The 25,979-nt window shown below is 37.6% G+C and overlaps 1 protein-coding gene across 4 annotated transcripts in view; it reads right to left on the reverse strand.

Annotated features, from left to right (window-relative positions):
- Positions 1-25,979, reverse strand: part of ARHGAP21 (Rho GTPase activating protein 21) — a 111,094-nt gene that overhangs the window by 48,503 nt on the left and 36,612 nt on the right. For all 4 annotated transcript variants that reach the window (XM_031503811.2, XM_021533120.3, XM_031503812.2 and 1 more), the window contains 3 exons: positions 17,439-17,621; positions 11,606-11,630; positions 458-550 (listed from right to left, as the gene is read on the reverse strand). In XM_031503811.2, the coding sequence (XP_031359671.2) occupies positions 458-550; positions 11,606-11,630; positions 17,439-17,621 (301 nt within the window). The remainder of the gene's footprint in view (positions 1-457; positions 551-11,605; positions 11,631-17,438; positions 17,622-25,979) is intronic.

The following is a 25,979-nucleotide window of genomic DNA, read 5'->3' on the forward strand; positions in this document are numbered from 1 at the left end:
GTAAAGGTATGACACAGTTCACAGAAAACCTCCATGTTTTCTGCTCTCCAGTTTGATTAAACGAGCAATTGAACAGAATTTTATAAGAATAGATTTGTAGTGATCCTATTTGATTTAAGGAGGTAGGGCAGAAAAATTTTATTTAATGTACAAAGACCTGAATGTTTTTAGGTTACCAATTTGTCTCAAACCAAAGAAATAGGAACTTACAGGTATTATTTTCGTTTTTTATCTCTTCTTCACGTATTTTATTTTTCTCTTAAAGACAGCAAATCAAAAAGACTAAAACTTCAATGCTTTAATAAGCAAAACAAGGTTCCAAGGTGAAAAACACTGGAGAACAATTTAAAAGCTTCTAAAGGAAAGAACAAGGTTTAAATGGGATAGAACTATGTAGTAGCAAACTTAAATCATATGTATTTTACATCATGTACATAAACATGTTATTGAACAGTACCTGTGCACAGCCCAGCTTCAAAAGCAGGTCCACCCTCTTTAACTTGTTTAACGAATATGGTATCCATTGGCTCCAGTCTATTTCTTTGTTTTCCTGGGAAAGAAAGAATATCTCTTAATAGCATTTCATTGTACTGCATTACATGATGTTTTCATTTTAAAATATTTTGGGATGCAATCCTGCTGCATTCACAGAGACATACAAAGAAATCATAATGTAATAGAAACTGAAAAATAAAATTTTAAAATCTTCCCTTAGAAGGAAGAAATAAAACACTGATTTACAGTTCTCATGGACTACAAAAGTGATTTTCCAACAGTGTTTTCAGAAACTGCAAAATGAAGTTGAAAGTTTTCTCAAAGATCTACCAAGGTTCAAAAAGAAATTTTTAATTCAAATTATACGCACAGCATATGTCTGCACATGCTGTATATATCTGTATATACACAACTTCAAGTTAATCTACAGTAGTTAAAAGCAATGTACAATTGCATTTTCTTGCTTTCTCAATACACACTTAAGTTCTATACTTCCAGAAACACAGGCACCTTTTGGTTTTACATGCCTGTCACCAAAGCTAAGTAATTCTTTGTTAAGTAACCACACTTCTGAAAATCAAGATGGGGGGGGGGGGTGTGTGTGTGTGTGTACAGTAAAACAAACAAAAACACCCAAAAAATTCTCACAGTTATACAGCAGCTAAAATACAGTGTAGCTGTCCTACATTTGCACGCAGCTGGAGTAAGCCATTTTACAGCATCTAACACAGCTTCACTGATGGAACTATTGTGCCAGTGAAGCTAAAAAACCAAAACCAAACCCCAATTATTCACAAAGAAGACCAGCCAGAAATAATGAAAAATAAACCAACACATCCATAATGGCCCTGCATGGTCCAGTGCTCACAGAACCAGAACCTGAAGGGCTACAGCCAGATACACACAGTCTTAGAGTGCCAGAGACACTCTGACAGCCTTGGGCACTCCCAACCCCTGGCTCCAGGTTCTATCCCTGCTGCACACTCCCAGCTAAGGAAGTGCCACCTTTGGAGGGTAAGTGAGCAGCCAGCCCAGGGAAGTGACACGGTACAAAAATAAGCTGGGTCTGGGCCGGGGCTCCACCTCAGCAGGAAACCCCAGCTTAGTGGAGAGGGAGGCTTAAACTGCAGGAAAAGAAGGAACAGCACAAGAGAATAAAGGAATTGCTTAAAACTGGCATTGCTGATAAAAAACTCCTTAAAACTGGCCTTATTAGGTTCTAACCATTTCTGAAATGACTGGCATTTGACTTAGGCACAAGTCTTAGGCTTTTCAAAGTACTCTCCCCACAGCTTTAAATGTTCCACCTAAAATGTTTAATAAATCACAGTAGTATTTATTGAATATAAATAAGGTGCACCCTTAACCTCTTTTTTTTAGTTCAGTTTCCATGTGGGCAAAGTTCATTTGAAAAACTGTAATAAATTGCAAAAAACCAGATCACCCTGTGACTATGATTCACATTTTTCAGATCCTGGTTTTAGCCTAATGCCTTTATTGTGCAGATCCTCAAGTATCCTGCCAATTTACCATAAAACAGTTCAACAAAATGGCTCGCTCATATGGCTCTAATGGGCCTTCTCAAAATAGTTCCAGATTGGGGAGTAAATAATCAAAAAGTTTATTTGATAGAATCAGATAAATACTATATATAAAGCAACTTAATTACAAATCAAGAAACTCCAGCTGGCAGTTCAGTCCTCAAATACTTAAAATTTGATTAGCAAGATACAGCTACAAGACACACAAAATGCTCTTTGTGAGCCAAAGTTAATATCTGTCATTTTTAATCTGCAGATTTAAATAGACACTGAACATGTGATGAGTCTTGTCCTTTAAAAAGCCACTAACATTTCAGCAAGTTTAGAGAAGCCCCAAGATTAATCTACCCAGATGCCATGAACAAAAGGTTGCTTCAACTTCTTACAGAATGAAGTTAAAATATGACCTTTTATAGGACCACCAAACATCCTTCCCAATGCTGTCACTTATCTTTTACTGAAGACACATACATTTCCTAAAGAGGCAAAAAAATTAAAAATAATACAGCTTCCATGACACATCTAATTTATCACACCTCAGCTTCCTTTATAAAATACTCTTCAAAAAACGTTAGTGCTGCTTTATGTGCTGCTTTATGCCTTGTCCATACCTGAACATGCAAATCAAGAGGTCAAATAGATAAAGTTACTCCCATTCAGTATGTAACACAGAAATCCTGTAATACACTTCCCACTTCTGAGTAAGAGGGGAAACTTGCCACAATTTAGGGAGACCAGAGACTGACACCGGACTTCTGACCTGCCTGTCAGCTACACCAGGACATTAAGGGCACTCACTTGATATTTCCACAGCTATTTTATCAATCAGTTCAGAAAGCTAATTGCACATTAAACTTGGCTCTTTGTCCTACTTGCAGAAGGAGGCTGTATTAAACAGTCATTCTTACTTCCTATAAAAACTAAACCACCACACTAAAAATCAATTTAAGGGCAAAAAATCAAGATAAAATGTCCAAAATGTGGATTACATTTGCTAGTTCGTTCCACAAATCAGCATTATCCAAACAGAAGTAGAAACAAGAAGACATATTAGAACTCTCAAGCCCTGGTAGATAAATATATGTTCTTCACTTCTCCTTGATCTTCTACATATTTAGATACAAACCAAATCTTTTTTAATCAGTAACACAGAAATTAACTTCCTTGAATACATAGCCTCAATGTACATTTATACTTGGGAGTTTGAAACTCAAGCAAAGCTAAGCAGTATTTTTTGACAGTGGAAGCTAACAGTACCTTTTCAGACCAGCTGAGGAGAATAAATCTTTAAAATATGCACTCAATCATCATAGAAATAAACTTCAAGTAAAATGCATTATCTAATAACTCACCTCCTGTCTCAAAATTTAACATTCACTACACTCTGATTTAATTATGCCTAAATTTCCATGTGGTCCTGTCTGCACCTAATGATCAGGCAAAAGCAAATGCTGCCTAGAAATGAGACTAAACTGCCCTCCTCCTAAACACCACAATCTAGAACAGAATATCACAGCCAAGAGATTTACACAAAGTTCTCCAGCTCTGCACTACATTCTGTCAGGATTCATGATTTTTGTTTCTAATACTGAAAAGACCAATTTTTTGCAGCATGCCAGCAATTCTTGACAAAGTGATACAACAAAGAACAGCAAACGCAGACCTCTTTTGCAGATCCAAAAGCAGTTTGTAAGACATACAATCCTTATATAAAAGGCTTTGTAAGAAATAAAAGTCTGTGCTTTTCCAGTGCTTATTACTTCATATGAATTTTGCCTCCTTCCTCCTTCTCCATACTTTTGTAAACAAAACATACTTTGTAATTGAGCATTACATGGCAGGCTACCAGCAAATACAACAACTTCTCCCAAATCTTCAACTGCAAATGAAAAATAAGACACCATGCACACACAAAGAACAGACAAAGTGTGAGGTGCCAATAACATATTCACATATGCAAGGAAACAGCACAGATGAAAAGCACAACTTATTTAAAAAGAACTTCATTTGTACTTGATTCCCCCTTGAATGCAGCTATAAAGAGAGATGTAGTCTTGCAACAGAGCAGTGAAAAGAAAAAAGCAAATAAAGTTGGTAAGTACCCAACTCAGCTGATTGGATACTGAAAAGTCCATCAAGTTGACATTTCCTGTATCACTTTTGTAAACACATGAAAATTTCCAGCATGAGTAAATGGTCATCAGTCAGTATAAATTCAAAGGCAAGTTTTTGCCCAGGCAGTAGTGTAATTTTGTTAACAGAACAACTAAAATACTGATTGCAGTGCAATGATTCCCTTCAGTGATGTTATCCAAATGAAAATATAACTTTAGAGTAAGCAAACTGGTGTCTGAACTGAATTCAGAGATTCAGCATCATCAGAAGTAAGGAAAGAAAAATAAATTCCCAAGTACATAGAAGACTCAAGACAAAAACTCATCAGCTTAAACAAGGATAGTAAGGAATCAGGAGAGTTAATAATTAGCACCTGTAAATCAAATGCAAGACAAATACAGAAAACCTAGGTATTGCAACAAGGTTTTTCTGAGCCAGTATGTTTTTCATAATTCGATGCAAATCTTTTAATTAATCAGAGACTACATGTCACTTGCAATAAGCATGGAGATCACAATAAAATCTAGAAACTAAAATTAGTGCCTTGTTTTAACTTTTGTTCAAATGACTGCAAAATAAAGACTTTCTTCATAGCTCATATCATGGAATCATTAGTGATCAAACCTTTATCTTGCCTGGATCCATGAGCTGAGACTTCAAGTCAATAACGTCTTCACAGTCTGACAGGAGAAAACAAGTCTCCCATTGCAAAGTTCCAAGGAAGCTTTCCTGACAAATGTTTAAGAAGCCACAAGTGGCAGAGGGGAATATGTTGCACTAGCAACCACCATATTTACAAAATAATAGAATTCAAACATGCTTTCCCTGATAAAAGTAGCAGTATTTTTAAAAAATATTTCCTTTTAAACATAACAGTAGAAATAAGACTAGGTAACATTTAAAACTGACTTACATTTGGGGGGGCGATATTCAGCAGAACTTCTCCTAATTGCCCCAAATTCAACATAGAAATTACCTAGGTGCCAATTCTAGCTTAATCCCCTAAAAATCTAGTTTGAAATACAGCTGCTACAATGAACATAACCAGTATTGTATCAAATGCAGTAACTATGACTTAGTTTTTAAACTACTCTCTGCAGACCAGACAGTATTACAGTGCTACTCTATGATTCACATGGAAAACAAAATGACATGGCATAAGTTATGCTATCTAATCTACCAACACACTACAGCCTAGCAACAAGCACTTAGTCTCTCTGAAGTCATTAACCTTTTGATATAAAACACAGATTAAAACATCTGAGTCACAAAGACTACAAAAAGAACAACCTTTGCATCCTGAACAGGAAAGGATAAAAGAAAAAAAAAAACCTCATGCCAAAGTGCTATTGCTGACAGCTCTTTCTATTGACCTGCAGAACACAAACCAGCAAGTGTTGGAACACAGTACAGTACATACTTTCTTACAAAGTCTCTCCAACTATCCACTGATTAAAAACATGTCATTGCTCCTCTTCCTCAAGGTGAAAATAAATTCTGCTGCTCAGAACAGCTGAACTGTGCTTAGAAATCCTCATAATACAGCAATTCAATAAAGTCTACAGAGAACATGTTGTAGAACATTTTTACTCCCAGCCCTATCATCAGAAGACAGCAAAAGGATGACTTTCACTTTTACATTTAAGAAATCAGCCTCATGAAACACCTCAGATTAATCAATTAAGACGGGCTGTTATGCACATCTGTCTCTGACTCAAGGAGGAGGAACATTCCTCTTGAGCATGAAGATCTGCAAGTATGCTTTTGGGTATCCAAGGCATTTGAGCGCCACTGTTTCAGCTGAGCAGCACTGATTCCTGGGATGCCTTTCAGGCAAAGGGAGGGGAACAGACAGCACAGCAAATGCTTCCAATTGATTACTCAATCAAAAACTTGTTACTCATTTCCCAAACTACTCAAAAAAGGTTGCTGAAAGTACAGCAGAACTTACATTTATTAACTGATATTGCATTTAATTAAATATAAATCACAAACCTGTCAGGACTACATCTAACTGAAGGCGGCCCATTGAAGAATCCCTCTGAGGGATCATTCTACATATTATAATCTACAAACTGAATTTCATACATAGTAAGCATTTCTCCACCAGCAATCCACTCTGGAAAAGGAGCCCAAAGGTCTCAGCCCAGTCCCAACAGAGCTTATTTCACTCACTGTCAAGCTCAAAGCAACTCAACTGAAAAACACCAGCTGAAATACAGTGCCAGGGATGAGCCTCTGAAAGAATGTGATAAGTAAATTAGTGCTGTTGAGTCATTTAGCAGAGAAACACTTGGCATTCAACTCTCTAACACAGGAAAAATACATTCTTATTTCTCAAAGCACCTCTGGCATTTTGATTAGGCAACTCCAAAATGCTATTTCTTCTTTTGCTTACTTTTCTGTTAAATCATTTGACTAATACAACCTCAACCCTATCTACATGCCAAGGTAGGGGAGAAGATGAGAAAATAATTTGGCAATGTTATGGAAAATATGTAACACAGTTTCAGCTTAGTTACAAACTCTTCAAAACTGTGTTTTCTCATTGCATTATTTGCCATTACTATGACTTTATTCAATTCTCTCAAATGAAACCTTTTTAAGTTTAAAATTTAATCTATGATTAGTCTAGAGGATTTACTGTAGTCATTAGATAAGCATAGAGAAATACAATTTTTATCTGGAGTGCTGAATCTATGGACCCTCCCTTAAATCCTTGAGAATTATACTTCATGTTTTTATTCAAAGTCAAAGATGATCTGAACTCAACAGAAACCACGGAGAAACATTATACATGTGACAAGCTGGAAAATTAATCCATTAGACATTCTGGATGTACTATAAGGGAACAAGGAATCATCAGGCTCTGGTCTCAGCAGAAAACTGAATGAGCCCTCTTTTAGCATTCTCAACATTTAGGTGTTAAAAAAATTAAGTTGGATCAAAAATCCACAAGAAAGAGAAATTAACTGTCCCCCTATCCTGAACCATTACTCTTACACATCTCTTGTCTTTTACTTCTAATTCTACTACCATATACCCTGGACCCTAACACCCCAGCCATCTATGACCTTTCCACATATTTGCTTTCACATTCAGCCTCTTGTTCTGATCTACCTTGCTCCCACATCACAGGCACAATATGTTTATTTCATAACAGACTGAGCCGACAGACCATGATGTTAAAAAACATGGGATTAAATTAAATCCTGGGAGAACACAAACACATTACAGAAATCAACAGTCTGTTAAAAGAAATGAAATATTAAAAACTCCAGCCCTTATGTAAGCAGCAGTAATGCAGGAAAAAAACCTTTTCCTGAATTTTTTCCACCCTTCTCTCAAAGGCTGTACCCTATCAAAGCAGACTTGCACAGAGCTGAAGAAGGCCAGGTAGTAAATTGCAACTATTTAGCGTAAACAATTGAAGGGTAGAAACTTTTGTACATATTTAGGCACATTAAAAAAACAAAAACAAACAAAAAAAAAAAAAAAAAAAAAAAAAAAAACACCAAAAAAACCCCAAAAACAAAAACAGAAAAGAAAAGAAAAAAGCCTGGTGATAAAGTTTAAGGTTCTAGACTTCTAGACTTCTCAGTGAAAACATGTCTAAGGTCTCATTAACAAGTACACACTGGGTCTCCACAGAGAAATACACTGAGTAATACACCTAAGTTGATTTTAATTTTTATGGGAAAAAGAGTTCCTAGTTGCCACAGGTACTTCTACATAGAAATACAGGTAAAAGTACAAAAATCAAGAACATCATACTATTAAAAAAAAAAAGATACAGCATTATAATGATATTGGATTCCCAGGTACTGTGTTAGACACAAAATAGCTTAGTTCTGTAGAAGGATAAAATTTCTTTCAGTCTATTTCTTTATGCTTTTCACTGTTCACTTTAGTCACTATCACCAAACTAGAAGTTTTTAAAGAAAAACATGTTTTAGGACAATTTACAAAAAAGTACTTTCATATGTACAAAACCTGTATTTTGACATTAACAATTTAAGTAATGTTTGAATGACAACAAGATACAGAATCATATTAATTCACAATCAAATCAAATGGCATGAACTTCTCCCCCAGCTCCACTCATTAGTTCTAGACAGACCTAATTAGGTCTTGACAGACCTAATGAGGTGCAAGTTTTTAATAAGAATGCTAAGTTATTAGTAGGTATAGGTATTTTTCAGTCTGGCTCCAAATATTCCTAATATGCTCTCCTGGAATATTTCTATCTGTGAGATACCACTTAAATAAATGAGTATTGAAACAGGGCAACTCCAAAAAATAGGAAGAATGGAAAACTGACAGCAAGACATCCTCAAAACACACAAAATAAATACTCCAAGTATTTCTGGGAGTAACAAGTCCAAGAAATATGCAATATAGATTGGTCAATATAACAGAGAGTCTCTGGAAAACAGTAGAAGCTGATACAAGTTTCCAATCTGTGGCCAATGAATTCACTGTGGAAAATCTGTATCATATGATAAAATGCACCTTGTTAGAGAAGCCTTTCAATGACTTGGCTTAAGATCAACAATCTGGAGCAGTGAAAGTAGGAAAAGAATTGAAAATCTTAAAGTAAGAACTACAAAATATTTACCCTAAATCTGTTGTGAAGACCTTCCAGCAGATAACAGGGTGCTAAAGTCTCCCACAAGAAGCAGCACGTGCTTTCTCCACCTCTTGTCTGAAGAAAGCCTTGGCTACTTCTTCCATGAGAGCAGACAGCAGACACCCACCAAAACACTGCCCAAAAATCCTGGCCACGGGCTCTAAGCCAGCTCCTCATCCATCCCTAGCTACAGCTCCATGCATCCCTGCTGTTCTCACAACTGGACCTCAAAGACAACTCAACTCCTATGGTCTCCCAATCTGCTCTCCACTCATCCACTGGCCCTCTGCTGTGGGATATCCCACTGCCCCTCTGTCTGAGTGTGCAGGGGCTTCAGCGAGCTCCTGGAAAAGGCAGGAGAGCTTCCTGCAGTCCTGTAGGCTCTCCCTTGTTCATGTGCATACAGCTGAGGTGGTCCCTTTCTGTTCCTGCTGAGAACATGCCTGAGACATGAGGTGTCTCCTGGTCACAGCATCCTAACTCCTTTGCCTGACAACCCAATCTTGCTTTTAGGTCATCGTCTCCCTCTGGTGTTATTCCTAGTTAAGGGCTCTCCTGGACAAACTGACATTACCTTCCAATATAAACACTTTGAAACTTTACTACTTACCAAAAGGAAGACTAATGCAAGCTAGGAGCTTGATCTAACTATACACTAAAATTCTATATCAGAACTTAAAAAATATAAAAATATTTCTTTCACTGTTAGAATACATCAAACAGGGTACACGCTTTTATCTTCTGCCCTCTAGACTTAATTACGTGCTTTGATCCTTTGGAAAAATATTCAAGTGGTCTCAATGAAAGGCAATAGCAATAGAGATACTTTTATCCACACTCACCTAATCAAACATATAAATGCTGAATTTGATACTAAACCCTCATTTTTAACAGGTAAGCTTAATCTACGACAAGGGCAAAGCATAAAGGGCAGCTAATTATAAATTTTCACTGAAAACTGACACCAAAAAAGACATTTCTGCACTGGCACACACTGCTTCACAAAAACGAAATGCTTGGATCCCTTTAACTTAGTCTTTCAGGAAGAAAAGATCAAGAGGATTAAGCGAATTACCGCGTACAAACTTTAAAAACTGTTTCTCAATAGGTGTTTTCAGTCCATTTCGGCAGGGTTTCCCAGTTGGCCTGCACCGCACGGGCCCGCCAGCGGGTGGCGCCAGCGGCCGGCCCCGCCCGCGCGTTTCCAGCGGAGCGGCTCCGCGCCGCGGAGCGCCGGCACAGCCCCGCACCGAGCCTGCCCGCTGCTGCTGCGGAGCGAACAGCGCTCTGCCAGCAAAAGAAATGACACGTGCGGATCTCCTCATCTTCTCCGCACAAGCTGCCTACTCCCCTTGTTTGGGAACAGGCAACCTGCAGCAATGTAAATAAAGATTTCATCCACCCTATACCCCCAAAGATCACGTCAAATGCTGAAGTGTCTAACACACTTCGTCCCATTTTGCTGTTTTTAAAGGTTTAATACACAAAATTGGCAGGTTAATTTTTACTGACATCTACATCCTCTGCCTAATAGTAGTGCCTTCTCTTTCTAGGGGGACAAGTCCAACCTTCTTAAAGAGAATGCTGTTAACTTTCAGGGCATTTATGCTCTCTAATCTGTATTTCAAGGCATATAACGTACCAAGGTGCTATAAATAATCAATAGTTGAGCTATGATTCATGGGTTTAGAAGCTACATAAAAATTTCCAGAAAGTAATCTTGTTTCCACCTTTACAGGTCTCATGGTGAACCAAGTATTTATTCACTGCTGTTTCCCTACTGAAAAATAGCTCTCAGATAACATTTTAGATAAACAGACCTAAAACATTACATCTTTAGCTGCCTGAGCTCTCCCTGTAAGAACAAGAACACCATGAACTTTTTTCTCTAGAGCTTAAGTGGCATGTTCCTCACTGGTTTGGCAAAAAAGATCAATTCCCTTCCCTTCCTAAAAGAATGGGCCTTTTTGTAAGTCAAAACAGATAAAGGATGCTTCAAATTTGGGGAGTGATAAGAAGTAAGAAGAGATTAACTTCTCACTGTTTAACACGCAGGTGATGACAGCTGAGTAAAACTAGGAGAATGAAATGGATTAATCCATCTGATTCCAAAAGAAAAGTAAGAGAGTTCAAATAAATTCATACTTCCCATAATGCTTTTAATATATCACAGCTACACAAACTAAACAGAAACAGGAATTCAGATATACTCTTTGTCTTCCAACTAAAGGAGGTACTTAAAGGTACACTGAGAGCAGGTCCCATGCTTTGGTACAATTGAGAACCCAGCACCAGAAGCAGCTCTCAGCCCATGCTGCCCCCAGGCAGCTGCACTGCTGTGGCAGGCAGGCAGAGCACTGGGGAACCCTGCATGGGGCACTCAATGCACATCATCACACTGGCCCCTGCACCTCACCATCATGACACACTGGGGAAACAGAAAGTGGGAATGGGTTCCCAAGCTGGAAACCATCTTTCTTAAATCAACATGTTTTTCACTCTTTTAAAGGAACAGTAAGGTATCAGCAAAAAGGAAGCACGGATGCCAAAGAGAGACTTCAATTAAATGGGATGGAGAATTTCTAAAAATAAGTTCATGAGTAAATTAAGAAAGGAAGCAGACAAAGGCAATGTGAGAGGGAGAAAGTTCTGAAAATTGAGGGGAACTGACTGGCATAACCTAGAATTAAGTGACTGATCAATGAGGTTGATGCTCACACTAAAGTGATTTTCAGTTTCAAACTCTTAGGCAGCAATTCAGGTCTATTACACAGCTGAAGCATTCAATATACTGGATCTATAAGAGAGTAAAAACAAGACATACCTTGTCTATTCCCATTCTCTTCATCCTAAAGAGGAAGAAAGAGTGCATATTAAAAATTCAATAAATGAAAAATATGCATAGGCAGCTCTAAGATACAAAGACTTGAAGTGAACTGGTAAAGCTAAGTCTGTATTTTGGTACCTCCTACTTTCTCCACAACTATTCAACTTACAGAATTATGACTTTTATTCTGAGAATGTAGAGTAATAGCTAATTTAAAAGCAACAGCTAATCACAATCCTATGAAACATTCCCACAGAAACAACATGAACAGGATTATGTGAAAACAAATGTACTAAACCCCATGAAATACTACCATGAAGCTTCACACTGCACTGTGTGTTCTTACAAGCATGTTTCACCCTGAAAGCCAGGCAGGGAAGGTTACACTTTAATCACCTTACCATTCAAAGCTACATATACAAGAGATACAAAATATTTTGTAAGCAATGTCTGAATCTGCTTCTGGAAATTTGAACCAAGCTTGTTTTGCCTTCAGTAGTACTACTGCTACTACTAGGGGAAAGTATGTACCTCAAACACTATTTAGTAACAACCTTGAAGAATCTCCTTCTGCTCACTGATTCCAAAAAAACCACACAAAATCAGGGCAAATGGCATGCTTAAACTAAAAAAAAAAAAAATATCCCTTATGTTACTTTCTTGTCAACATTCTGGTATGAAGATCACTGTTAACCTTGTCTACGAAGTTCTATCGTTTAAGAAGCAAAATTATCTAACTAGGAAAATACCTGTTTGCTTTCTAAACTTCATAGAGTAATAAATACTTAATCAAATACAATTTCTGAGACTAACAGGTAGTATTTGAAAAATATTTCTAACTACATATCTCAGCTAATCAGAACAGCTTTGTCCTGAAGGAAGGAGCAAGGAAATAACCATAGAAATAATTTTTACCTGGATATTTCCTCCTACTTTTAGATGGTCTAACTCAAAATTTCTAGTTATTTTGTATTTAAAGCAAAATCACTATGCTTTTCAAATTATATAAGCTCAAAGCATCTACACACTGACCTGAGCAATCCATTCAAGAGAGAAAGACTTGAGGAAAGAGAGGAAATAAGACCCAGATATGAACATTGTTTAATGGTGAGGATGAAACAAGTCTGTCCTAGCAGAAATCGATTTCTTACAAGGCATACAGAAGTTCTGCTGGAGCTTTCAAAGATATTACAGGAAGATAACTTTAAGGAACAAAAAGGAATAAAAAAATTCCCCCAAACCCAAAACAGAGAGTTAACAAAAATCTAGCATATATTCTACTTTTAAAAAATCATTATAATTGTCACTGATGCCCACACAGTGTATCTCTAAGTTGGACAGTCCTGTCTGCTCTATACTTTGGTAAAAGTGGCACACTAGAAGCTAAGTACCATGACTGCTTACTCTTGGAGCCCTGTAACAGTCAGCTGGTTTTGAACTACAACCAGCAGCCCAGAATTAGACACAGGTAACTTCTGTACATTTGTAACATATGTACAAATGTATATATGTTACTTCTGTACACACCTATCAAGCGAAAAAACATCTTTAGGACATGAAATATTAGAACCTATAATCTGAAAAATCTGGGTTACATGTAGGGGAGGCTACTTGGCTTGATGCTATATAGCAAACATTTCTGAAGAGAAAAATTAGCTAATGTAGAAATGCCATAATTTATGAAATCCTGCAGTGGGTTTTTGTCAGTTTTGTCACTGTTCCTGCAAAGTTCTGTTACCAAAGACAGCTGTAGAATATTAGTTTTTCATGGTATCAAGCCAAAGAGATCAGGCTTTGAAAAATGGAATGAATGCTTTATAACACAAGTGTTTAGAAACCAGCTTTCCCTCCTACATCCACCCCTTACACGTGGCAAGATGTCAGTATATGCTGCATCCATACCCGAAGAGAAGAATGTATCACTTACTTGCTTCCCAGATAAATGAACTTGGGAGAACAAACATCACATGCAGAAACTGTGTGTTTCTAGTAAAACCTAATGAACACCTGATGTTAAAGGCATTATGCAACACTTGTTTTCTGCTATGCTAGCTTAAGAAATCTTCCACACATTCCGTAATCAATTTCTTAAGGAAAAGGAGGGATGGGAAGCAAGTACAATACATAAATGGGTTATTCCTGAATGTGCAGCTTTTCCCAGTTTGGTGTGTCCCCATAGAAGCACAGTCAAGTACCTCTGCTAAAATGAAACGTGTCAAACCACATCCTCAATTTCCAAGGTCATTTTTCACACAGGGCTGTCCCTCCCAAGAGACTGACCAGACAAAACGTTTTTTCCATAACCTATCACAATGTTGATACGTTTGCTAATTAAGGCAAATTACAGTGAGAAAGAGACCCTTGATTTGTACTTAAACAGCTGTTCTATGCAGGAACTATGAAAAGATAGTAGAATTTAGCAAAATACCCTGAATTTGACCTAGACCCCCCCCACTACTACATACACATGGAGTGCTAAAAGAATTAGATATAAAAATGTTTTATATGTAATAAAGATATAAATAATCAAAATGCAACATACTAGCATTCCATTATAAAATATGCAGAGACACTTCCCTGAATTGATCATAACCAATCATTTTCACATGGGGAAAGAGTGTCACAAATAAAAAAAAAAAAATCACATGAAGTCCTGAAGTACTATTAGGAGTTTATGTATCAAGACAAGAGTGTTTTGGGACTCAGAGCAGTCAGTCACGTCTTGGAGGCAGATCTGCCTAGACGCCCTTCCCAGCAGCAAATTCTTCAGACAATAAAGAAAAAGGCTTTACAACTGAACAAAGATTTTATTAGACTAACAACTAGATCACTGAACTTCTCAGAAATTAAAAGCTCATAATCTCAAACACATCTAATCAGAGAACAGATTATACATTTTATAAAGTAATACCCACTCTTCTCCACTCAAATACATCCTCTGGCATGCCTTTGCTTGCAAGAAAATTAACCTCAGTGGCTTTCCAAGCAGCATCCTCCAGCATATAAGAAAACTTATCTTTCAATTCCCATGGAATATGTAGCTGTGGAGTGATCTTTACCACACCCTGCAGGCTAAGAATATTATGCTCTATGCTCTAGAGATGCTACTGTTACCCCTTGTGAAGAATCTTTTTCTCCTCTTCCCGCAGAATTTCACGTAACTCACTAACAGCTTTTTCAAACATGCAAAACACAAGCAAAAGGAGCAGAACTTTGAATGGAGACATTTTCATCAGTATTTCTGAATGGGAATCTACAGAAGGTAATAAAAAATCAAAAACATATACATTCACAAGAATGTGGAAGGATTGTTCAAAAGCATTTTTAGATAATTTTCTTCCTTTTCACCAACTCTACTAGTTTATATTGATTTGTAGTAAAATTTAAGAGATCGTAGGGCAAGCTTTCCTTGAGGGGATGGGGCAGGCAGGGAGGAATTAACAAACAATAAAATTAAAGGAGCTAGAATGCTTTTTACCCTCAGGTAAATAACAGAGACTTATGCACTGATCTAGAGGAAAAGCACCAGCATCTCACTGACACTTGAGATAACAAAGGAGCTGTAGCTCTGAGAAACAGGTCAAGGATTGGGTGACTACAGCTATTATGTTAAGGACATCATCAACATCCAGCTGTAATCTCTGTCTTATATCAGCAGTGGCTGCATCCTCAGGTGTGAAGGAGGGACAAGGCTACTACAAGATTAAAAACAGTAAGAAAACCAAATCATATTTATTGTTATTATACTCCCTTTGAGGAGTGCAAAATGAAACATCTGTGACTTCTGAGGCACTTAAAATTTTGATCAATGAGGAAAGAAAGGACTGATACTTGAGCTTCCAATCAATGACAGAGATTGTAATTAGCTGGTAATCTTATCTGATCAAAGATCCAACTGCACAGCTGAGAAATCAGATTTGCCTCATATTAGGATCAGGATGACAATAGGTGAATTTCATTCTTTTGTACCATAACTCAGGTACATCGATTTCTACAAAAGCCACCTTATGAATACTCGTAAGTAGCAAGATCTGTTCTTTTTTTTGCTTCACCTCATGGACACTAAAATGAAGAGAAGAGAATATAATCATTCAGGACAAGAGCTCTCTCCAAATGAACCTTACCATCTTTATATCTAACTGAATCCATGAATAAAGGTGTTCCAGTATCCAATCACCTCATTATTTCATTTTCAAAATCAGACAGAAATAGGAATGAATGAACCAGATTCTAACATGTCAGAGCAAAAACTGAAAAAAATTTAGAAGGCATGAAGATCTCTCTTGCAGAAAAAGAGGGAGTTAAGAACTTCAAGAAAAGTCTTGAGATTTACAGGTGCTGAGCTCACCATGAACTGCTTGGGTCTCTCAAATCATTGGATATGAACAGGAGAGGAAGGACTGATATTTCGTTTTTATAATGCCCTTCCCTTTTGCCTTTTGCACATGAAAAACATATTGACTCTCTCAGAGACATCTAGTGATGGCTTTTTTCCAGAACATATCCAGTCACTTCTCAGTTAAGGAAGCTAATCCTGCTTATGCTGTTTATTTTCACCCTCAGCCCAAATGTCATTTGGTCTGCTCAAGGCTAAGGCTTCCCCACCCTCACTCCTCTGTTTCACACTGAATTCAGCCAGAAACTGCTATTACCTGTGCTCAATGACAGAAATGTTGGGATCACCTGATACTGCTAGCTTCACTTCCACGTAACTTCAGTCACTCCTTGTCAAGGAAAAAAATTTGGGCACTCAAGTGAAGGCTGAATAGCTGCAGTAAACTGGAAAAATGTGCCAACTTTTTTCTGCAACGCTTTTTCTATTTCAAAAGAAATCTTACAGCCACCAAGGGCAGGCAAAGACAGAACTTTACTAAAAGACACCTGCAGACATATGAGTCAATTAGCTTCATAATCTTTCCAGAAAGCTTCAATACCCATTCCCCAGCTTGGTATGAATTTATTCTTCTGCCTAACTGGAAAAGCAAAACTGAGGTGTAGCATGGCTTATGAAAACTATTATACTTCATGCCTTTAAAATGAGAAAATGTTATTGGAACTCACAAGGAAACACCCTCTCTCAATTTTCAAATTCTTCTCATTATTAAATGGACTTTTTCTCAACATCCCATATTACAGCAACTTTCAAAAGCTCCAGTCACAAAAGAGAACATGTACATGCTTTAAGAAAGGAAGACCAATTAGCTACTTAACATTCAGATATTCTTGTTTTACATTTTAAAAAACATAAAATGAAGAAAATTGTCTTTTAATGTAGGCCTGTATATATCTTGTTTATATTAATCTCAACTGCATATACTCTTTTCAGCAGAAAAAATGCAACACCGAAACACAACCTATCTTTCTAATGTACACTGAATTTAGGATACTCAGTTAGAAACCAAGGCAAACATTCTTCCTTGTGTCTTAATGTGATGGTGTGACAACTTCATTTGGGGAGGAGAACAACAACAACAATGAAACCCAAATATCATACCCTTCAAGTCTACACTTCAGAAGAGGTACAGACTAATTAATGACACTAGCTTTGGGTAAAAAGAATCTGTACAGAGAAACAATTACCTGTTCTGCAATAACCACTGTTCTTATCCATGATACAACTATTTTTAACTGACCAACTCCATCAATTCCATTTTATTGAACAGATCAGCAAACAGCTATTAAACAATGCCATGACCCCACCCACCTTACAAGGGATCTTTCATCTGTGTAAGACAAATTTATAAACACATTTACTTTCAAGTAAGTGGGACTTACAACCCTAAAAAGTACAAGGCTTTATATAAAGTGCTTCATTATTAATTCCACTTACTTTGAAAGAAAACTGAACGGCAGATTCTGGAGGGTAGACTATGAAGTGTCTTAAGGTGAAGCCAAAACCCTGAGATGTCCTCCTTAGCACAACAGTTTTAGGACCAGGCCAAGAGAAAGTTTCTTCCTCCTCCGATGGCGATATAGCTTCACTCTGCTCTTTTCCATCTTTATTTTTTGATGCCTAAAAGAGAAAAAGATATGCAGAGGAGTTTTAATTTGGATCATTGAAAAATAAAAAGAGAACAAGAGTTAAGAATTCCCAGACATGCCTGTACACTTGAAAATAGAATCTTCCCCTCCACAACCAAAATAACTTGATGACCACTAGTATTTTCAAATGTGTATGCTAAAGCAGCACCCCTTTCACCATTGCATCTCTGGTCATACTACACATAGAATAACACTGAAATTTTAAATGAGGTTAGATATTTAAAAAATCAGCATTCAACAATGAAAGACTTGAAGGAACCACAAGAAATGCATACAGCTTGCATGTTTTATTTGCCTTCTATTTAGAGATAAACACGTGACTTCCGGGACCCCATTTCTGGCTGTACATATCTCACATATACAAGTACAAAACAAAGTTCTTCCCACACAATTCAGGGATGATTTTCTTACTAGTGCCTCCTCACTTAATACAAGTAAAACAGAACATGCAATTGGTTAGACTTCTCCAGTAAGACATTTTCCTCTAGTCATATCTACGACTTCACCTTTGCTTTTTCCACACTTACCTATTGTCTCTCTCAACATTTCAGTATGCAAATTCTAAACACAAAAGTAAAAATGTCTCCTTTCTTAATACAGTCCTACAATCCTTCCTCTCATACAGAAATAAGCCATCTTGGGTGTTTTTTTTTTCTTACTGGTAATTTCATATACCTGTAACTCAAGCAATATATTTAAATATTTACCTTCTCAGCCTTACATAAAATCTTCCATTTCAACTTCCAAAGTGAGTGCCATACCAGCACTCAAAGGCAGGAGACACAAAGAGAGCATGCAAAATTCTATGACCCTCGTCTAAAGACTGTAGTTCAATGATGCGTGAAACAAATTTAGATACCAGAGCCTATAGCCTATTCAAAAGGTATTCAAACAGAAATAATAGTCTTCTTGTCCTCCAGTAGCTCTGCTGCTGTGGCTCAGCAACTGGCTGATCAGTGCCAGAATTTACTGCTTGGTTTCTCCCTGTCCTGCTCCAAAATAATCTCTTTTGCTTCAGTCTTAGAGCTGGAATCTCAAACTGCAGTGCTAGTTGGCAAGGTGGACTCAGCCAACTCCAACCAACATCTACAGAGAAGACAGAGCATTTCCACTCTAACCACAAGGAGAACAACACAGAATACTACAAGGAAAATACTGCAGCTCCTTGGTGAGAGTTAATCCACCAGAACAACATTTTGCATTCAGGTATGTAAAACACAACACATTTGACCACAGATGCTACAGTTTGTCCTCAGAAACCCACATCTTGTTTTTGTCCAAGTGGGAGAACCAGCAAATACTAGCAAGTGCTCCAAAGACCAGCCTCCCTACCTCCAACAACCCCATTTTCAGCAAGAAAAAAAAATTTGCTTCAGGAACAAGAAAATATGGAGAAACCAGAACAGACTGACAGCCTGCTCTTCCAAACAGCTTGGAAGAATTAATGCAGATTTTGGAACGAACAGTTATAAATATCAAGGACCCCATCTCAGCCTAGTCTGTCCTCATCTATCATATTCATTCATGTTTTAATGTGTTAATGTGAAACTGAGAAGACTCTGCAATTAGATGACTAATGAACAAAAAATTAGTGAGCACTGCAAAACTGCCAAGATGAGACGCTTGAGCTCAAGTTCAAACAATGCAAAGATTAGGGTAAAATTTACATAATCCTTTAGCCTAAGGATGGAGTTTGTTATTGAGGTGTTCCTAACCACTCTGTTCAGCTTCCGAACACAAGAGCATTTTATCAGTACTGCACAAATAAATGTCGCTTTTCAGGCTTTCAGTCTCAGGACACATGCAGAAACCGGAGCCAATAAGAACATTTTGATCCTAGTAAACTGGCAAAAGAAATAGCTCCCAGTAAGAAAAATATCACCGGCCTCTAAAAAATGACAATGATTTCCTCCATCAAGTGACTCACAGCAACACATCTATTTAATATTCCCTTGCAATCTTTTGTTTCTTCTCTCAGACTTTTATACACAAGACATGATGCAAAGTTTAAAATGATCCAACAATCACAGATATTGAAAAATGTCCATAAGCAAATGCCTATAGTTAGAAATAGGTAAACAACAAGCTTAAATGTAGCACTGAAAAATTCTAAGTCTTCAATATACTTCCATCCTTTTTCTAAGAAAAACCTCCTTAATTAGCCAAAATGTAGTTTTAGTATGTGTAACAACTAAGGACTGTAATTTACATACAGAAGTAGTGTAACCTCAGTTCAAAAGAGACCCATACAGAGAACTTCACTAGCTTTTAGAAACAGGAGTTTCAGCATTTCAGTGTAGCAAGAGAACCTCTAATTTCCTTGTGATTTCATTTAAACATTTAGCATTCACAAGTTACTGAACTAGAAGTTACTCATAAAGCCACAGTCAAATAATTATTTCTTGAAAGAGCACACTAAAGGGAAAGGTGAACTTTATGCCAACCTTGGACCCCCTGCAAGGTCTGCCAACAGGGTAACACAAAAAGCCAGTAGTATCAGTAATAAATGTGAGACATGTTCAGTAATAGCAACTTTCAGCGACCACAACAAGCAAGAATCTGATTTATAAAGAGAATGAACATCTGTTGAGTAACCCTCTGACACTTCCAACCACAGCACACTCACCAGAATATCCCTTGCCAGAAAAAGCTTTAAAAAGGAACAAGAGAATTTCTCAAAAACATAAACAAAACAAGGATGCAAGACAGCAAGCAAGAAACAGATGATGTTTGGCACAGGCAAGTACACAGTACTGAAGACAAAGTCCCTACAATTTTACTTGAAAATCAAATACCAAGTTACAAATACATAAGTATCTCATATCCATAAGGGAGTATCTTTTGGGTAGAGTCATTTGCATAACAAGAGACGAAAAATGAATGCTTCATTTTCATATAAGATCTAAAAAACCAAAGCTTATTGTGCCATACTCCTTACTGAAGATCTGTATGTTTATTTCTCTATAGACTCAGTTCTCAAAATCAAAGTCAGAATGCATACAATCGAGTTCAAGGACTGAAGAATCCCAGGCTACTAAAAATTATTCAAGCATCATTTCCCTGGGGAATTTTTCATACAAGGTTTCTGCACAAAGTATCTCAAAGCATCATTTCCTGTTCTGTGCAATTGCAAGGACATACAACAGATGCTTAAGTGCACAGTAAAATGCATACCTTGTTTTTAATATTGTATTTAACCCTTCTTTCTGAGCAATGAAAGCATCTATGAAAAATCAGATGGCACTATAAAAAACTACATGAATCACTGGCAGCTTAACATACAGTAACAGAATTACGTAAAATCAGTAAGTCGCATTAATGTTTGTAAATAATATTTCAAATTAAAAGTAAGTCTCAAAGCAATAGTTTCCCATTATATCAGTCTAAATAACAACTAAAAAAGCTAATACATCCAGCCTTCATGCTCTCTAAAGCCCCTCTAATTTTTAATCTTCTGATCAATTTACAGATCTCAATGTACAGTACTGTACAAGCTAAAAATCCTTACATGACAGGTGTAGGCAACTGCATTTGAAGCTATAAACAGTCATCCTGATTATCTAAACATATAAACAGGTATGGTCTAAGTTCTGAACACTGTCTCCATAGGTGAAAAAATGTGAACACATAATTTATATATTTTACCATCTATTCTGAAAAAATCATTCAAGCTCTTTTAAAGTTGGTACGAGCAATCAATTTCTATCTTTATTTTGTGTTTAGTATCCAAATTCAAAATTATTTCTTAAAGAAATGGGGCATGGGACTGGTATCCAGATTTGCTACCTTTTAAACTGTTTTGGTTGATGCCTTTTTTTACCATACAGAATGCTTCACAAATAAATCACATAAATAAAAGTTTCGTTGTAGATATAAGGGTTTCCCACACTACACTTTTCAGAGCTTACATCTTTATAAAAAAACAAACAAGAAACCCCCAACTCTCAAACCAACCAATCTCCCCCACACCAGACCATCCAGGGGACCTACTTATCAGTGCCTCAGTCACAACATGGAGACAGCCTGTGCTAAGCAGCACCTGCTGCAGCTGCACTTAGCAAATGTTCAACTTTTAGCTCATCTACCAAGAAAAGTGATACTTGATATAGCTGCTCAGCTAGACAGATACGTGTTCCATAGAAAATGAGCTGATGTTACCTGATTTTACTGATTCAACAGCCATCAAATGATGTTTAGGGCTTCTCAGTAACTACTGACATAAGCCAGAGGAAAAAAATGTAGTTATTAATTCCTAAAATCTTCCTGAGACACAGACAGGATATTCCAAATGTTCTAATAATAGCTGGGCTACCTTGAAAACAGGGGTATTTCTTGTATAGGGTCATCTGCTTTCCCCTGTTTTTGTACCCAGTCACTATCACTTACCTAACTGCCCTGCTAAATACCTGATATTGCAGAGAAAAAGGCTTTTCTAGGACAGTCTTGCCTTATTTAATCTGACAACAAAATAGATTCTTTAAAAAGCTAACAAAGAAGAAATAAAAAGGTCTTTTCTGGCTAAGCCTACAGAACATGTAGGGGGAAAAAAACCTACGTATAAGGCAGCCATATAAAAGACTATACAATCTTTTCTGAGATACATTATCTCCATCTCATTTGCAGCATAGGAAGGCATATAGAGCACACCAAGACAGTATTTTATTTATTTGAGAAGCAGGATGACTCACACAAGGTGTACATTGAGTCTTTTTCTTTCAGTTCTCAAGTTAATAAACCAAAATTTAAAGGGAAATGGGTCACATTTTATGATCATGTACTGAAACAGTCTAAAGAGGTAGTGAGCAAAATTTCTAATGTCTTTAAATCAAACTGGAATGCACAAACATCATCTTATACAGAAGTTATTCCTAGTTGAAGAAAAGTAATTACTGACAAAGTTGACATTAAGTAAATCCATCTTCCAGGTTTTCAGAACACAGCCTTCTTCTCAAAACAAATAAGTCAGCTCCATCATTTTTAGCCTCAGGAAATACATTCATTTCTTACTGAAAAAAAAAATCACTGCAAAAAGACCAGCAGGAAAACTGGAACACAGAAAACCCCAAACCCAAATAATTTTAAGCTTCTGTGTCCAATACCCACTTGTCTGAACTTCTGACTTTCATGTTTACCAAAATTTGTAATCTTGCCCTGAATAGGTAGGATGTTGATAGAGACAGAAATTCAGGCAGGAAATATAACCTGTCAGTATATATACTGACAGTGTCCTTCTCTCAAAGAAGTGTTTCATCATTTTATGTCCTTGAAAGACAGCTACAGAGTATAATCAACACTATTCTCCAAACCCACACGGATGGTCAGAAATCAGTCTGCCAAATTAGTGAGATACGAGGAAATCTATTAAAAGATTGTGGATGGTAACTGACACCACAAAAAAGGCATCTAGAATTTGCAGAAAGGAAGAGAGGCCAAAAAAAAAACAAAACCTGAGAAAAACACCAAGTGAATATTTAACAGCTGTACATGCTAGACTTGTTAAAAAACTCTAAGCCAAATTCCAAAGATGCATGCAGCAGTGAATGCATAATACCAAAGTTGTCCCTTCTTTACTAACATCAACATTAACATACACAAATGTTTCAGTATTTTTTAGTGTCACACTGTAGCATTCATTTTTGCATGCTACTCCAGTGTCACCCATCACACTAAGCAAGCAACAAGGTTAAAAAAATTAATAATGCTTAATTTATGTATAGATTTAAGCTGATGACAGATAATAATTAACTGTTCCTAACTACATGCTCTACCTACTTCATTCCATGTCTACCTTTTAGAAATACAAACATTACTAGGGTATGGCTGAATGTAATCAACACCTGTTAAAGTGAACTTTGCCAAGCAGAAATAAATCACTGTAATTTAAAAATAGAAGTTTCCCTCTATCCAATAATGAGCTGAACTCTCAACATACAGATGTTGTAATGCAATATAGATTCACAGCACAATATACTCAACCTTACAGTATTGACCATGTATTTATGTGATTGCTGACATTTGCTATGTGCTGATACACAGAAGTGAAATTAGTTCACTCCACTGAGAAAGCCTTTATCTACAGTGACTCCCGAAACAGAAAAATCAGGCAACTTGAGACACAGATGTACTAAAGCACAAAGGAGCTTCCTACCCCAGAATATCTCTAACGATTCCTCTTTGCAGAATAGGCCACAGGGAAATGGATTCCACTCAACAGATCTCTGACTAGTAGCAAGACCCTCAGAACACGAAGGTATCTGTCTCCATCCTGACCACTTCAGTGCTATATATTTAAGAAAGCTGCAGGAAGGACTTGGATGCTCAGTGGTTGTAACTGCTGAGCCCGTTTTCAGTAGTTACCAAGAAGAGGCTGCCTCATCATGAAGCACCTGAAACTGGAGATGCAGATGTAAACAAACCCTCAAAGCTCTAAAGATCAAACAGCTACAGAACCACACTCACCACAAGATGAGATGTGGAGATAAACACAGCCTGAGTCCACACACATAAAACCATCAGTAGCTAGCACTAACAGAGACAGAAAAAGCTAGTCTAGTCAGGGCCCTCACTCTGGGGTCACTGCTGTCTGGTTTTGGAACTGGGGCACAGCTCTTCTTCCATGCTACAGTTCTTTGTGAAGTGGAAGGGGAAAAGAGTAAGAAAAAATAAGGGTTTCTAGAGGAAGACTTCAACTCCCAAACTCAGGAAAAGCACCAGCACTCAGAATCACCAGGGTCCCCATTCATCTCTTATCACGCAAGTGTCATGCATGCATGAAGCACAGGATATTTGCTGAGACACCCCAACACTCTCTTGTACTGCAGCTGAGTGGGATGCACTAACTGGAAAGGGTAATAGACGCAAACATATTGGAAGAACTCAACTACTACTGGAACAAGATGCAAATCCTTTATAACTTAAAGTGGAGGCTTTTACTACATTTAATGGTTCAATATCCAACAACAGGAAAACAGGAACAGATTATCAGTGATCACAATTAAGACTAAGGGGAAGTCAGGCAATGCCATTCCTCCTATTTGATGCTCACCTAGGTTGGTGAGGTGGGACTCAAGCAGCCACCAGCAACAGCAAGGTGGTCTCCATGAGCCACTCTCCCTCTCTAACCCCCTTCATGGGTCTTGCAGAGACCCACAGTGAGACAATTCAGAGAAAGGGGAAGGCAATAAAGATGTGAACATCCCGTGATGAAATGACCACAGGTCTAGGTGTGTCCCTCACAGGAGCTCACCTCTTATCACAGTAACACACCATTATGGCACTAAGCCTGGGTCCTTTTTGGTGTACTAACCAAACTGAATTCAGACATGTGTTAGGACATCATCCTGGGAGTAAACCTACCTGTCTTTTAGGACTGCAAATCTCACCCAGATGGAATAGAAGCTGGTATAGTTCAATAACAAAGGCAGCAGCTGCCTGCAGCAGAGGTTAGTGAGGATACCAAATTTTGAAGTGCATCTCAGGATTGTACTTCAATAAGATAAATAAATCATATCCTTAAACCAAGACCAGGTAAAGAGAAAGGCAACTAAGATGGTAATACATAACTACTCCCAGTGCATGAAGTAAGTGGGAAATCTGCGACCTTTCAAAAGCAAAGCATCTGTGCCAGCATGGCAGATGGCTGGGAGGCACAGGGAAGGAAACAAAATTCTGTCAAGCACCATGCAGGCAACAGAGCTGGCTTAGGCTTGGAAGCAGGACAAAGGGATGCATATTTCTGTGTACTTTCTGTCTACTTCTGTACCACTAGCATTGTAGTAAACAGTTATTCAAAGGAGAAACAGCATTTTGAAAAGAAAGGATTTCAGTTCTCCTAAAGGTCAAGGCATATGCAGAAAATAAACAGTAAAAAGCTCCATGTGTGCATGTTATTACTACACAGCCCAAAGTTGCCTCACTGCACTCTACTGTTCATGAAAGGCGGCTCTGTAAAGCAGTTGCTGCTCATGTCAGTCTTACCACTAGACCTACAAAGCAAAGCTGAAGGCTATCTACAGCAAGGACGATCCCAGAAATGTCCCCTCTATGTGTCTGTTCAACTGAAAATTTTTCAGTTTACCTGGCTCTGGATTAAAAGCAGTAACATCCCAAGTGGTTCTGCAAACTGAGCCTAGCGAGACATACTTGCTTGAATGAAAGCAGCTTTCAGCTTCCCAGGCCAGGTGAGACTCAGAAAGAGTTGTTCTACTTCAAAGTAAGGAAAATTCCACCTTACTAAGTGCTGCCTAGACTCAAAGTAACTTTTTTCTTTTTCTAGACAGCACAAGCTCTGGTTTCTCATACAGTAGTTCTGATGGCTGGACCTTCTGAA

This window comes from Lonchura striata, chromosome 1 (genome assembly GCF_046129695.1).
Source record: "Lonchura striata isolate bLonStr1 chromosome 1, bLonStr1.mat, whole genome shotgun sequence".
Taxonomy (NCBI): domain Eukaryota; kingdom Metazoa; phylum Chordata; class Aves; order Passeriformes; family Estrildidae; genus Lonchura; species Lonchura striata.